Genomic DNA, 13,800 nt, shown 5'->3' with positions numbered 1-13,800 from the left:
TGGCGCTCGTCACAAGTGGAATTAGCTGCGTAAATATCCAGCCATTCCTTGGGTGCTTGAAGTGGTGCATGAACATTATGTAATGGTAGATATAGGAACATTGGTTTTTGAGTCTCATGAGCATCAAATATCTTTGTTAGATCATCTTTATAAGTGTAAGCATCATAAGTTCCATTACGAGTATCATATGTATCATTCCTCCAATAGTCAATGGCACAATCTCTATACTGAGTAAAGTGATCCTCTGCTCCACTAAGAAACCCAGATGAAGTATCAAAGCCTCTATTAATGGGCAGGAACTTTGGTTGAAAGAATCCTTGGTGCCATTTACCAACCATGTGTGTTTTATATCCAACAGTCTTTAGCTTAGCAGGCAACATTGTCATGTTGATATTGGTACCAATTTGAAAGTTAGGCTTAATGTTATATTGGTGAGCATGATGGGGCCATCGTCCTGTTAGGAAAGACACTCTTGTAGGAGAGCAATAGCGATACACATAGTGTCTGTCCAAGATAAGACCAGTTTCTGCTAGTTTCTGGAAGTTAGGAGACTTAATGGCTGGATTACGAAAGCTGACATCAGCAAACCCCCAATCATCAACAAGGACAAACACTATATTAGGAGGTACTGGAGCTTTAGTGGCAGTTGCTATCACAACTAAGACAAGTAAAAGTAATTGAGAAAGGAACTTCATCTTGACAATAGATATGTGCCCCACCTTACACAATAATATTCACATTAATGAATTATATTAGTGGTTTATGGGGTACATTGAAGTATTGTGCAGGTTTGGTGTCAGCAGATGTTTGTAATTGCAAGCCCATGGTTTAAAAAAATGGATTTGAAATCATCCCAAATTTTTATTACATTTTCTGATACATACTGGTGTATTTATGCTATGCTGAAAGTTTGAGCCGATTCCTACAACTATTTTTCAAGCTATAGCCATTTTAAAAAAACAGACCATTTTTTGAAAAAGACCAAAGGCTATAGCCCATGGTTTTTTCAATAAATGGCTCCGGATTTCACCCCAAATGTTTCTTACATTTCCTAATACATACTGATGTCCTTATGCTATGTAGAAAGTTTGAGCTGATTTCAACAAATATTTTTAAAGTTATGACAATTTTTTAAGATGAGTCAATTTCTAAAGAAATCCCTGTACTGTATATATAGCCCATGATTTTTTTTCCAAAAAAGGCTCTGAAATCACCCTAGATTTTATTTTATTATGCATATTGATGTTCTTACCGTATGTCACATTTTTTCAAGGGCTGTAAATTACACGGATTTTGCATTTTTTTTAATTTGCAAAAATTACTTCCACAAAAATCAAATTAATATGGTACAAAACTGCAGATGGCATAAATTCACAAAAATTAAATCTGCGAAATTTATAGCCCTCGGAAAAAAGGCTCCCTACATTATGTCCTACATGTGAATGATGTGATGTACATGTACAATAGAAAGTTGTACTGCACAATCTTTTGTCAATTTACATGCATTGCTTTACTTAGTTATTATTGAATGATTTTGTCTCTAGTGTACACGAATACTCGTCAATACTCACCCAACTCTCATCTCACATTGACTACCTCTCGGCTTCAACAAGATTCATTTTACAGCACACTTCCACCAATCCTCCTTCTCCACTGTCCATGATAACAGAAACATGTGAAAGGGATCAGGTCACTGCCCAAGTACAAGCACTAGTATCTGCATCTAAAGACTTAAGTAATGAAGTAAAAAAGATTGAAAAGACAGTTTATAAAGTTAGTATGCTATCATGTACTAGTTTAGTGTATGATGTAATGCAGTTTAAGTATCATTATTTATTTCTTTTGCTTATTTTTACTGTAGGGTCTTGGCAAAAACATGCCAGGAAGCCATCCTTGTTCTCGTATTGCCTCTAGAGCTATTAAGTGGACATTATTTGGCTCCTCACTTGCATTTGTCTGTTATTGTTTGTTTAGACATTATAAGTGATGTGACCTCATGTATTCATAAACATTTCATTGATTCATTATATAAATTTGAAATTGCATAACAAATGAAATCTACATGGCTATAAAAATACAAATAATAATAATAATAATAATTAGTAAAAATTATAGGCTATTATAATTAATATCTACAAAAAAATTATTCTAATCTCTGCTGGAACTCAATCTGAAAATCCTGTTTGGCGTTGTGTGGATCGTGAAGCCTCAGACATTTTTTGTCCTTTTCGGTGAAATACTTGACAGTGGGTAACTGCTCATAGTCAAAGTTCTCTTCAATGATCCTTCTATAACAAATGCACCGAAGAGTTATGGGGGTGTCAAGTTTCAATGGTTTCACCCGAGCCAATTCAAATGCTGTTTTTCCTCCTGCATTAACGCTGTCTATGTGTGCTCCATATTGAAGGAGTGGGACTATCAACTGGTATGCCTCTTGGTCGCTACGAGCTCTGACTGCTGCTGCATGTAGTGGCCTCTCTCCTGCTAAATTGGGTAGATTAATAAAGTCACTGCAGCCCCAGAGCAACAGCGAGGACACGAGATGGGACAAATCCTTCACATAAATGTAGTCGCGAACAAGCGAGTCTCTACTGCCAAGCTTGCTGAGAGCTAAGTGAAGCAATGTTGTGCCATTACAGATGAACAGATGAGACTTGACGAGCTGACAAGCGAGACTGTCGCATTGCTCATACTCGTCATCGCTGGTATCATCATAGTCGACCTGTAGTTGGTGATTCTTTTGATAAACCCATGCAGCTAGAACCGAGAGGAGGAGGAGGATGAGGTGCATGTTAATCTTTGCTGGGTATTGTGTACAGTCGTAGCGCCCTTCGCGTGTGAATGAGTAAAGAGCTGTGAGAGTGTATCTGAGAAAAACTGAGAATCTGACCTCGTAGTAGGCTGACTGGTACATGAGATGTAGGAGGTCACATATGTTCTTTAATGTGCTTTTTACCTCATACTCTAACTCGGAGGATTGACAGTAGCTATTGTGAGGATGCGATGAAACTCTCTCTCTGCTCATCTCAATTGCCCTGCATAGCAAGCGCTCGCATTGATCAGTCCTTCGTTTTGAGAGCATGAACCGTGACATATCCAGCAACCGTCGAATAACCAGAGGATGTCCATACCCCAAACACCTCTCCATTATCAGGAGGCTCTGATAGCATACTTTAGTATATGAATCTGCTGGCAAACAGAGTGTCATGTTGGAACCGAGCTCAGCAAAATTGAGCCCTCCATTTGCCTTGGTAGGAGTAGATGCACTGCTAGGCGATGACATGGACGGTAGTTGAGATGAGAAGTAACCAATCACTTCTTCTACACTTGACATTTCAGTATGATACTCATAAGCTTCATGACGATCAACAGTGGTAGTCACTAAAGGATGCTGTTCTTTTAGCTCTAAAGCTTCAAGCCAGTATCTTTGAACAGAGGCACGAATATAATGATGCTGAGGCTGGACCAGTGATGCTCCCCAGAGCAAGAGAACGTCTGGCATCTGAGCAGGGGTACATTGTGAGGCTTCCATTAACACTTGACATGTCGGTATGTGTCCATATGCTGCTGCTAAAAACAAAGGACATGGTAGTTTATGTTTGGAGTCATATGTTCTCTGATAAGCTAGAGTTGGCTCATACGCTAGTATTAGCTCGATGATGTCCTTAGCTCCCATTTCAGCAGCAATGTGTAAAGCACTGAAACCATTGACAGAGCAATGCTGTGCGTCTGCCTTGTTTTCTAGCAGGACTTTGACTATCTTGATGTGTCTCTCAGAGACTGCTGTGAGAAGTGGCGTATAGCCAAGAGAGTCTTCAGCATTGACATCAGCTCCGCTACTCAAAAGCTCTTGGACTAACATCATGTGACCTCTTTGAGCGGCAACCTGTAACGGAGTCCGTCCAAGACAGTCAGGTTGATTTTTGTCAGCGTTAGCCTTCAGTAAGTGTGTCACAGTCTCAAGGCTCCCATTGAAACAAGCAGCATACAAAGACGTACAAGAGTGTACTTCTCTCATTGAGTGATGCCAGCCAACTGGTAAGTCGAGATTAGCCGTTTGATCGACTTGAACACAATTGGAATAATTGTTCATGAAATATTTGACAACGTCCACACGGCCATATCTACTGGCAGACACAAGAGCAGATCTCTCATCTGACTCTTTTTTAAAGTAAAAGGATTGAGGGCCAGGCCTGCTCTCCTCTGATATAATGTGCCTAATGTTGTGATCTAATGTTGACAGTGGCTCATCCTTGATTTCCTCGCACAATCTAACCAGCTCTACGTTACTGGCAACATGCTGAGTCTGTGGTGGGTAATTCTTTTGATTTATGAAACGGTAAATATACAATGATGCTACGACTGCTGCTATTATTGTTGTGCACAATGCTACTGTAGTCTCCTTATTAGGAAACCACGAATCCGGTGTACCAAATCCCATGGAATACGTATAATCAAAGTTCATGGAGTCATGAAGAGACCTAAAGAAAGAGAATAAGAGAGAGAGAGAGAGGGGGGAGAGTAAATAAATTAATAATGATAATGGAAATAATTATAATCATTATTAATAATAAATAATCATAATCAATGTATTGATAACTACAGCTAAAATCAGCTGTGTCACAAAATATTCTTCTCATGCTACAAAATATGCTGCCAATGTTCCCACTTTAGATTTCGTAAACAAAATTGAAATACATCATTTATATTTAGAGCTAATCAGAGCTAATATTGACAATTCAAGGTCCCAATAGGATATAAAAGCTGACTACAACATCTACACAATGTGACGTCTGATTCACTTACAGAGACAAATCCTGATACATTATTGTGTGACATAAACAATAGGGTCCAACACGCACTGTTATTACAACACCAAAAATATATTTAGGAAGGCTACAATGGCGATAAACCACCTAGACCCTACGTCTTACTACTCGGTACTACTTGATCACAGCCGTCTCCCACTGGCTCACATTAATTTTATGGTCGAGATAATCACCAAAGACTCACAGATATAATAGTCAAGACTTGGAAAACTTACTTAGGCTGAATTCTTTTGGGCTATTATTATGATGTCTTCAGCCTTGGAATGTAGTGGGCCGGCCACCGACCAGACAATCAAGTAAAGTACTATGAAGAATCACTTCAACAAGCTCCACCCAATGTTTCCATAAAGGCAGCCACACCTCCAAGATGGCTGCTTTTAGGTTTGACTTTTTTCCAGAAGATGCAGCAGCACCAATAAACGAAGAAGATGAAGGAGAAAATGTCCAATCTATTTGCAAAGACCTCAAACATAACATGGAAGAACATTACTTTAATCAAACAACTGAATCACTCATCAACACCCACACCATTTCTCGCTCCATTAAGGTATCCAAGGGAACAGAGATTCATTGCATTAATTGCAGTGATATTGGAACGGGGACTACAGAATCTACTAGCATCTCAAATTTAATTAGTATTACTGACAGGGAGGGCTCAGATCTTATACCTGGCGTGTACGAAGGTGGCTTGAAAATATGGGAATGCACTCACGACCTTTTGATGTACCTGTCATCCAATAATGTAGATTTTACTGGAAAGTGTATACTGGATTTAGGATGTGGTGCTGGCTTATTGGGGATTCATGCTTTGCTGAACAAAGCAAGGGAGGTACATTTCCAAGACTATAACTCGGAAGTGATTGATTATCTTACCATACCTAATGTAACATTAAATATAAGCAAAGAACATAGCGAAAATAGTTCTGTCTTTGGTAAAACCCGTTTCTTCTCTGGAAAATGGAGTGACTTCAAGCCTCTGGATTTCGATTCAAATCCAATGCAGTATGACATCATATTAACATCAGAGACCATATATAATTCATCTTCTCATGCCGAGCTTCTTAATGTACTATACAGGCATTTGGATAAAAGGGGGTTCATTTTAGTTGCTGCTAAAACGCATTACTTTGGCGTAGGAGGAACTCTTGGGATGTTTACCAAGCTCATTGCACAGGATGAAGTCTTAAGCCACGATATTGTACAGGAAACAGCAACATCTGTGCCACGAATTATTATGGAATTGAGATATAATTAACAATAATATGCTTATAAGGTTGTTTTTATTGCACTTCTTGGGTGTCCAAAACAAATTGTAATTTTTGACAAAATTAAGTTATTACAAGTAAATAAAAAACATTAAAAATGGAAAATTTTAAGTAGTAGAATTAAATTAGTGTGATAGAAACCCTGCACCACTGCATAAACCTGCAATAGATCCGGCCACATAGCAGTAATGAAGGCTCAGTAAATGCAGTTTTAAATTCTTATTCCTTGAAGGATACAACTATTAATCTTTTTATAACATTTTTGAATTGCCTTAATTTAAGCTAGTATGCATACCATAGCTAGGATGTATTAATTGTATTCATTGCATAGATTTCCCATTATTAAAGCATGATTAAAGGCTGCTTGACCCGCCTTCATTTTGAGGGAGTTCCTCTTCCCTGACAATTTTTTCCGTTTCAGACATTAGACTACAAGGCGACTACAGGAGTGACATGAGTGCTCTAAGGAGAAGGAGTAGCCACGAGATAAAGTGTATAGTCTTTAAGAACAACTACAGTAGATTGAAGGAAGGCTTTGACTCGGCGGGATGCTCCATCAAGGGGTTCCTTTATTCAAAAAGCGTCATTAACTCTGAAATGAGGGACTCCACTGATATGAACAAGGTCTTGGCTGGCGTTGAAGTAAAGCTCAAGTTTGCTGAGGATACGTGGGACACACTACTCAGTGGTATGATCCAGCCACCACTAGACTCCCTCTCCTTTGACTTGGAAACAGAGCTAGCCAGCCACTTGTCCATGTCACCTCCTACATCTCTTCAAATACAATCTGAGACCTCTGATCGTACTGAGGACTCTGGTTGTGGTGGTTCGACTTCTATTAAAGAATACTGTAACTACCCAAGCAGTCATTTTCCCCACCCCTCTGACAATAGTGATATATCAATTACATCTCCGATCGCATATCCAGCTAATTCACCTGCAACCTCAGTCACAGGACACATTAATTCGCCTCGTAATGGCAACGGAGACTCATTCACGACTTCATGTAGAACCTCATCCCTTGACAACAATGACTCTTCTGATGGATTACACTCGTCTTGTGAGATATCCGAACCGCTCAAAGCTGACTCAGGATATGAGAGCCCTTCAACAAAAGATCCCAAAGTCGCTCCAGTCACTGCTAGCCAGACGATTGCCTCTAAGTCAGAGTTTGTCCACGCACAACAGAGCACTGCATCACACTTAACTGAGCCCGATAGCGGACCAACCGTTGACATCCTTCGACACAGGATAGCCAGTCTTGAAATGAAGAACAATCATTTGAGATTCGAAAAGAAGCAAGTGATTGATGAGATCAAGGACCTTGAGGAAGACAACAGTTTGCTTTCAAAAGGTTGGAAGGATGACCAGCAGCTCTTAGAATTCAAATGCCAGCAAGTTGCGAGGGATAATGAGATACTCGAAAGAAAGCAAGAGGACATTCGACGACTCATGAATGCTAATCAACAACTTAAAAAGGAACTCAGAGACAGTCTCTCGCAACAAAGCCTCCTAGCACAAGCTAATGAGGAATTGAGCTGCAGGATACAACTGGCCGAGAGGAGTACCTCTTTATCCGCTATAACTATTGATCATCTTAAACAAGATATAGCGGACCGTGATAAAGTTATTGAAGACCTTCGCAAGGAGGTATTGAGCTATAGGAACTGGTATTCGGCGTTCAGTGAGTCGTGTAAATCAGATGAAAGTACGAGTGAACTAAAAGATACATATTTATCATTACTCAGAACTGAAAATAGCTAATGTTTGTTGTTTGTGCATGATAGACTTTTATTGTTTGTAAAAAGTAATCATTCTTAGCACATTTTAATTATTAATTTTTCATTCTCCACTTTTATTTGATAGTTATTTAATGATTATTATTATTTTTATTTTTATATCAGAAACTTTATCCTGAAATTGAATATGTAACAGTGTGAACAAGAAATTTGAAAAATAATAAGAACAGTATAAAGTGATAAGTAAAATGAAGCACACAGTAGTCTATTCTCAATGCTCCATGTTCTGATGCTGTGTTGAGGGTGGGATCCACTCATCAGTAGCTGGCAACCAAAATGCCTACCAAAACATGTACATTATAATTACTGTATATGGCACAATGTTTAAGGATGCAAAAGATTTTGTGGATAAAGTACATGTAAATTCACAAAAATAAAATCCACGAATTGGAATTGTAGTAGATTTTGCGAAATTTGTGTCCCACGAACATTATGCCCTATACGATATTATACTCAAGCACTAATACTTACAATGCTTCTGCAAGCAGAGGCCATCATCATAAACTTTGGATTAAACTGGACAGAGTGTGACGGGTGAGGATGTCCTCCGTCTAGTATTACCACTTCTTCCCCGGTTTCAGCAGACCAAACGTGTATCCTGCCATTCTGAGAGCCAGATACAACATACCTTGAATCAGGAGTAAAGGAGCCTTCTAGTGACAGACCAGTGCTATTTAAATGACCCTATTAATAATAATAATAATAATAATGAATTAACACTTGATACTAATCCTTTTTACTTGTAAGGTGAAGAGCTCGTCACCGTGAAATGCGTCGATGAGTTTAATTTGACTGATGTTGGTTGATATGAGGATCTTCTTTCCGTCTGTACTGAATTTCAGTCCCATCCACTCACAGCCGGCAAAATCCTGCCTTACGTGAAAGGTAGAAAATGGTCCCTGATGCACAAAATAAACCAATAATAATTGCTATATATAGACATTCACTAGAGGCAGGGTTTCCCACAGGATTTCGCTAAAGCATAGTGCTCATGCAGCTTCTTGTCAGTCAGTTGTTAAGTTGCTTAAAAATTCAGTGGCATTTTGACAAAAATCACAAGGAGAGAATTCTCCATTTAAAATTTTTTTCTGATACATATACTTGTATTTATGTAGTGTAGAAAGTTTGAGCTGATTCCAATTAAAATTAGATTTTTTATGAATTTTTAAAGTTACTAAAAAATCGGGCCAAAGTCACTGTACTATAGTACATGGTCGCAGGCCAAATTTTGCCAAAATTGAAAAGGAGAGAATTCTACATTTTAATAATTTTTTCTGATACATATACATGTTCTTATGTTGTGTAAAAAGTTTGAGCTGATTCTGATCAAAATTGGATTTTTTAATGAATTTTAAAAGTTGCTCCAAAAGCCATGTAGTGTATTGTAGTGCTTGTTGTTTGTTCATTAAGCTCATGCTGTTTAGCTCCCTTAGCATGCTTTGTGGGAAACCTTTGAGGAGTATTAGTCATACTTTATCAAAAGACCGTAAGTCATACAACTTCAGTTGCCTTGAGTCAATTCCGGCAGCAAATATAAGTCCTTCTGGATCAAATGATGCCACAGGGCGACCGTTAAGATGCATCAATCCCTAAATAGTAGAATGAATAGATTACTTTATTGAAATATTACACAATAAGAACAAAAAATAATCAATAACTCAGACAGTGTAAATATAAAGCAATAAGCTTTCAGTGAATATACCTGACAGTTTGGTGAGCGTAGATCCCAGAGTCTCAAAGTCCTATCTAAACTCCCAGAGAGAAACATATCATTGACTGGAGACATTCTTAGGGTAACAACTCTAGATTTATAACAGGAATGAATATCGTACTCTCAACCAATAAACTATACTGCACATACTGTTTGGTGTGACCAGGAAAGTATCGGAGATATTTATTATCGTGTAGAGATAAGTATCTTATTGTGTCTAACAAAGAAATATTAATCTATGTGTTTGTTTGTGTTGCTCCTTGCCATCAATCTTGTTTGAGGTGTATATGATTGCATTAGGGGCGTGAGTATATTGTACCAAGTCACAGCCATACTTCTTGCTATAAACTGTTCTTTTTGGTCTATACAAATAATATTATGCAATTACTGTAAAGTGAGAAATTTTTGAGGGAATTAAATTTTGGCGAATTGACGTTTTGATAGTAATTTGCCAAAATAAAAATCCGCCATTTTCAGCAATCATATGCATGCTCAATGGCACATGGCCACCACCACAGATTCGCCAATCGCCTAAAATTTAGCAATTCGCCAAATTTTACTCTCTCCAAAATTTCCCACTATACATAATGACAATAACATTATTTATAATAATTCTTAATTTATATGCCTACATACTTATAGGCTATGTTAATGAATGTAAAGATTCTATTTAATGCACAAGTACTCACTTTCCTTCCACACAGCAGTACACAACAATAGAGTCGTCATTACTACTGGCTATCATGCTCTCTCCATTTGATGAAAAATCCAAACAATTAATTTGGTCTGTGTTCTCACGAAATACTTTAGCAACTTTGAAAGTACGGAATACTTCGTCTGAGAGCTTCATTTTCTGCATCTGAGAAAAGGGGGGGAAATGTGCGAGTATCATATATAATTTTACAAACCTCTTTTGGCATGAAAACTTTAATTAAAATTAATTAAAAATAATGATTAAAAATTACAATTAAAATCTAAAATTATATTGTTGCTAGTCCACGGCGTGTATCCGGATGTGTACAGAATGGATCACGTGCGACTTGTTTTGAAATCAGTTCTCACGATCACGGGCCGGGGGGAAAGAGAGGGAGAAGAGATTCTCACCAACCCTAGGGGAACATTACAAGAAAGGTACGGGCGGGATAAATATGATCTCCATTACTATGATGATTACCGACTCTTCTTTCTATTTTTTAGAAGTCTTTGTAGAGATCATTTATCATCAAAATGGCCACAGCTGGGGAAGGCGGGGATGCCGCTAGCCTTCAAGATAAGTTACAAGTTCAAGTCGCGTCTTCTATGAGAGAGGCGCTGGATAAGTCCACGAGCATTCTCTCAAATCTCCACCGTCTCTCCAGCTACCTTGACGTGATGAGCTCCATGCTCTCCGCCCCAGAGAGACTAAAGAATGCCTTGCACCAAATACAGACAATCCGCTCGGACAGTGCGTCTCTGTTACAGACGATATATCTTGGAGAGATAGGACTGCAGAGTCTGCAAACCGCCAGCATGACTGCTGGTATTCTGCCCATTCTCTCGGATAGTACCTTGTCAATGACCACGCCTCCTGACCCTCCTCCTTCTTCTGATGGAAACCTGTTTGACGAAGGATCTGGATTTGCTCTTGGTAAAAGAAATGGGGACGGTATTTCAATAGACACTGAACCTCCTACTAAGAAATCGTAAGTATTATTGTACGTATAGCTTGCATTGGATCATTGCGTGAGTCTTGAGTTGACTTTCTGTGCATGGATTATTAGGCACAAGTGTGATTTTAAGTAATGCAGACTGTTCAAATGCAAGTGAAAACTGCTTTATACAGTGGGTGCTAGGGCGTACCATGAAATTGAAATCACTGAAGTGCCATCCCTTACAGTCTATATAAACTGTCAATGATAAAAATTAAAACCACAAATTGGGGCAAACCATGCCCACTAAGATAACCCGATATATGGTATCAGTAATTTTGGTATTTTTGGAATAATGTCTACTATGAGTATTGGCCTCCCGCCAATAGCTTTGTCCCAAGATAATAAAATTCAACTTTATTCAAATTACATTTAAAATTGATCCTTTAATCAGTATTTTTTTATGATCCTATAGTTCTGTAGCTGTGTTCACATGTCGTGGCTGTCAAAAGACATTTGGTACCAATACAGACCAAGGTCAAATGCCAAATTTTTGTCGGAAATGTCGGGAATCTGCCGCAGCCTCTGGTTCGGCGTTGTTTCCCAAAGTGTCCTTGACTCCTATACTAAATTCTACTCCCATCTCTCCTGCTAAACAGGTCAAGCGTCGTGTGAGCAAACGTGCTAAACTAAACGCGTTAGTCTGTCGGCTTTGTGGAATTAATTTCTTTTATCGTCGCTGCATGATGCGTCATCTTCGTGAGAACCATGCCCCAGTTATTGACGTCAACAATCTTGAGCAATACATGGAGGAGCTCCCGACCACGTCTCTCCCTCTCCCCTCCTCTCCCTCGTCCCAACCCTCTTCTCTCGACATTGCTACGTGTATGGGTAGCGAGCTTGTTGGTGAGTCCAATTTCGATTTGAGTGTTTCCTCTTCATCAGCGGACAACAGTAACATGATTATCGCTGGTACCCAATCAAACTCTGAGCATACTTCCTCTGTTGCTGTTGCCACCCCAGCCTCTCGTTTTATTACTGCTCAAAGCCTGCAGCCGGTAGAGCACGTGATACTCTCATCTTCGCAGAATTCCGAGCAGGACTCTCATGATCTTGATCGTTTGGAAGTTGAGCTCAATCCTTCCACTACAGAGATAGACTTGGACGGTATGAAAGTGACTACCACTGTTAAGGTGTCGGAGACCGGGGCTGCTTTTCGTGAGTACAAGTGCTCCGTGTGCAACAAGGCATTTGATAGGCCATATCGCCTCACTCGTCACCTCGAGATTCATGATCCCAATCGTCCACGCCTTCCATGTAGCTATTGCAGTAAATCATTTACTCGTAAGGATTCCCTAGAGAGTCACATTAAGTCGGTGCATGCCTCGGTCCATCCGTACACATGTACTCATGAGACTTGCAACAGATCCTTTGCCACTAGATCAATGTACCTCAATCACCTAAAGGTTCATGGGGAGAGCAAGCCTTACCACTGCCAAGAGTGTGAAGAGTCTTTTTCTCTGCTTGCTGAACTCAAGGAGCATTTGAAGAAGGAGCATCCTGAGAATGAGGACTCTCGTTGCTCAGAGTGCTTTAAGGTCTGTCTCTCGCATGATGACCTCCAGCAGCACAAGATATGTAACCATCGCTTTGAGTGTGAGATATGTGGTAAAGTATTCTCAAGGCTGGCTTATCTTCAGGTCCATGTGAAGGTTCACGATGGTCAGGCAAAGTTAAATTGTCGATTCTGTTCAGAGGGTTTTGATTCACTCTATGCTTATCGTCAACATATGAAGACTCATCCAGAGTATCGGAGAGTCATAAACGTCTTTCCCTGCAACACTTGTAATAAAATTTTCCAAGATCCAGACGATCTTTATTCTCATTACCAGAGTGAGGAGCACAAAGAGAAAGCTTCAAGTATTGGTAGTAGTACTTTCTCAACAACACTTAGCATCACTGAGGGGGACCTGTCTGCAATGAATGATTTAGTGACTCATATTGTTATGAATGAGTCTGATGACATAATTAATAACATTCAGGGAACACAATAGGGATCACTCAAGACTCAAGAAGTAAACAATACTGTCAACATTACTATAATAGTTTGGTTATAAAAAGATTGAGCTTCATTATCATAGTACTGTTTCATTAAGAAACATATATTTTGGTTGATTTTGCTACTATACATGCATTATGCATTATATGTACATAGAACTATTTTAAAATAAACATTAGGAAACATTAAAATACATTTTTGTCATAAAAGATTAACTTTACACATTGTTTTGCTATTGTGTGTGCATCTGATAGTAATGGCATGTAATGATGTTTGGATACAAGTGACAGACATATTGTTATTTGATTTTGGAAATGTCAAGTTAGCATGTCCTGCAAGATACTATGTAGCTCGATGTAGCTATTAGCAGTGAGTGGCCATCTGTCTTATTGTGTTCTTGATAGCAAACTATTATCAGATAAAGCTCTCTTCTTCACTCTTTTCTCCTGCCACTTCTTGATTTCGTCGTTACTCTCAGCATCCAGTTCAGCGACACTCTCCTCTCTATC

The 13,800-nt window shown here is 39.0% G+C and overlaps 6 protein-coding genes, 1 long non-coding RNA gene and 1 pseudogene across 9 annotated transcripts in view; 5 read left to right on the top strand and 3 right to left on the bottom strand.

The window, feature by feature from the left end:
* Positions 1-33, top strand: part of LOC109580966 (ankyrin repeat, SAM and basic leucine zipper domain-containing protein 1-like) — a 6,771-nt gene extending 6,738 nt beyond the window's left edge. Inside the window, exon 8 of the mRNA XM_019994607.1 lies at positions 17-33. Coding sequence (XP_019850166.1) covers positions 17-33 — 17 coding nt within the window. The remainder of the gene's footprint in view (positions 1-16) is intronic.
* A 108-nt stretch (positions 34-141) lies between these two features.
* On the bottom strand, positions 142-695 carry LOC100635006 (arylsulfatase B pseudogene; annotated as a pseudogene).
* Positions 696-1,393: 698 nt separating this feature from the next.
* LOC109581228 (uncharacterized) lies at positions 1,394-2,057 on the top strand. The gene is made up of 2 exons (XR_002184558.1): positions 1,394-1,773; positions 1,862-2,057. It is a non-coding gene; the product is annotated as an uncharacterized LOC109581228 (long non-coding RNA).
* LOC105312362 (protein fem-1 homolog B) lies at positions 2,030-5,127 on the bottom strand. 3 transcript variants are annotated; one of them, XM_011404952.2, is made up of 2 exons: positions 5,045-5,127; positions 2,030-4,481 (listed from the first exon to the last, which is right to left on the bottom strand). In XM_011404952.2, exon 2 carries the CDS (start codon positions 4,463-4,465, stop codon positions 2,144-2,146), a length of 2,322 nt encoding a protein of 773 aa, XP_011403254.1. In that variant the 5' UTR covers positions 4,466-4,481; positions 5,045-5,127; the 3' UTR covers positions 2,030-2,143. The 3 variants fall into 3 exon arrangements, with proteins under 3 accessions (XP_011403254.1, XP_019850710.1, XP_019850706.1); XM_019995151.1 differs by having other exon boundaries at positions 4,977-5,052; XM_019995147.1 differs by lacking the exon at positions 5,045-5,127 and adding an exon at positions 4,807-5,036.
* Positions 5,110-6,145, top strand: LOC100634879 (histidine protein methyltransferase 1 homolog). The gene has a single exon (XM_003382644.3). It carries the CDS (start codon positions 5,197-5,199, stop codon positions 6,082-6,084), a length of 888 nt encoding a protein of 295 aa, XP_003382692.1. The 5' UTR covers positions 5,110-5,196; the 3' UTR covers positions 6,085-6,145.
* Positions 6,146-6,471: 326 nt separating this feature from the next.
* On the top strand, positions 6,472-8,019 carry LOC109581211 (uncharacterized). Its single transcript, XM_019995115.1, has one exon. It carries the CDS (start codon positions 6,548-6,550, stop codon positions 7,856-7,858), a length of 1,311 nt encoding a protein of 436 aa, XP_019850674.1. The 5' UTR covers positions 6,472-6,547; the 3' UTR covers positions 7,859-8,019.
* LOC100634757 (WD repeat-containing protein 82-like) lies at positions 7,884-10,617 on the bottom strand. Its single transcript, XM_003382643.3, has 9 exons — positions 10,513-10,617; positions 10,294-10,463; positions 9,869-9,966; positions 9,755-9,821; positions 9,596-9,695; positions 9,366-9,482; positions 8,634-8,792; positions 8,365-8,577; positions 7,884-8,173 (listed from the first exon to the last, which is right to left on the bottom strand). The coding sequence occupies exons 1-9, from the start codon at positions 10,522-10,524 to the stop codon at positions 8,105-8,107; spliced, it is 1,005 nt and encodes a 334-aa protein (XP_003382691.3). The 5' UTR covers positions 10,525-10,617; the 3' UTR covers positions 7,884-8,104.
* A 24-nt stretch (positions 10,618-10,641) lies between these two features.
* Positions 10,642-13,606, top strand: LOC105312360 (zinc finger protein 350-like). The gene is made up of 3 exons (XM_011404946.2): positions 10,642-10,735; positions 10,802-11,286; positions 11,708-13,606. The coding sequence occupies exons 2-3, from the start codon at positions 10,832-10,834 to the stop codon at positions 13,284-13,286; spliced, it is 2,034 nt and encodes a 677-aa protein (XP_011403248.1). The 5' UTR covers positions 10,642-10,735; positions 10,802-10,831; the 3' UTR covers positions 13,287-13,606.
* Positions 13,607-13,800: the final 194 nt, after the last annotated feature.

This window comes from Amphimedon queenslandica, unplaced genomic scaffold, assembly GCF_000090795.2.
Source record: "Amphimedon queenslandica unplaced genomic scaffold, v1.1 AMPQUscaffold_13520, whole genome shotgun sequence".
Classification (NCBI taxonomy): domain Eukaryota; kingdom Metazoa; phylum Porifera; class Demospongiae; order Haplosclerida; family Niphatidae; genus Amphimedon; species Amphimedon queenslandica.
This window is presented reverse-complemented; position numbering and strand designations above follow the sequence as displayed.

Bases quoted from the DNA above. Each gene is read 5' to 3' on its own strand.
- LOC100634879 (XM_003382644.3), top strand. From the start codon at position 5,197: ATGGCTGCTTTTAGGTTTGACTTTTTTCCAGAAGATGCAGCAGCACCA.
- LOC109581211 (XM_019995115.1), top strand. From the start codon at position 6,548: ATGAGTGCTCTAAGGAGAAGGAGTAGCCACGAGATAAAGTGTATAGTC.
- LOC100634757 (XM_003382643.3), bottom strand. The intron at 9,967-10,293 runs GTGAGTACTTGT...TTATTTGTATAG, and splicing joins TACTGCTGTGTGGAAGGAAA to ACCAAAAAGAACAGTTTATA. The intron at 8,174-8,364 runs GTAAGTATTAGT...ATGTTTTGGTAG, and splicing joins CCTCTGCTTGCAGAAGCATT to GCATTTTGGTTGCCAGCTAC.
- LOC105312362 (XM_019995147.1), bottom strand. From the start codon at position 4,826: ATGTATCAGGATTTGTCTCT. The intron at 4,482-4,806 runs GTAAGTGAATCA...CTCTTTCTTTAG, and splicing joins ATGTATCAGGATTTGTCTCT to GTCTCTTCATGACTCCATGA.
- LOC105312360 (XM_011404946.2), top strand. From the start codon at position 10,832: ATGGCCACAGCTGGGGAAGGCGGGGATGCCGCTAGCCTTCAAGATAAG. The intron at 11,287-11,707 runs GTAAGTATTATT...ATGATCCTATAG, and splicing joins GAACCTCCTACTAAGAAATC to TTCTGTAGCTGTGTTCACAT.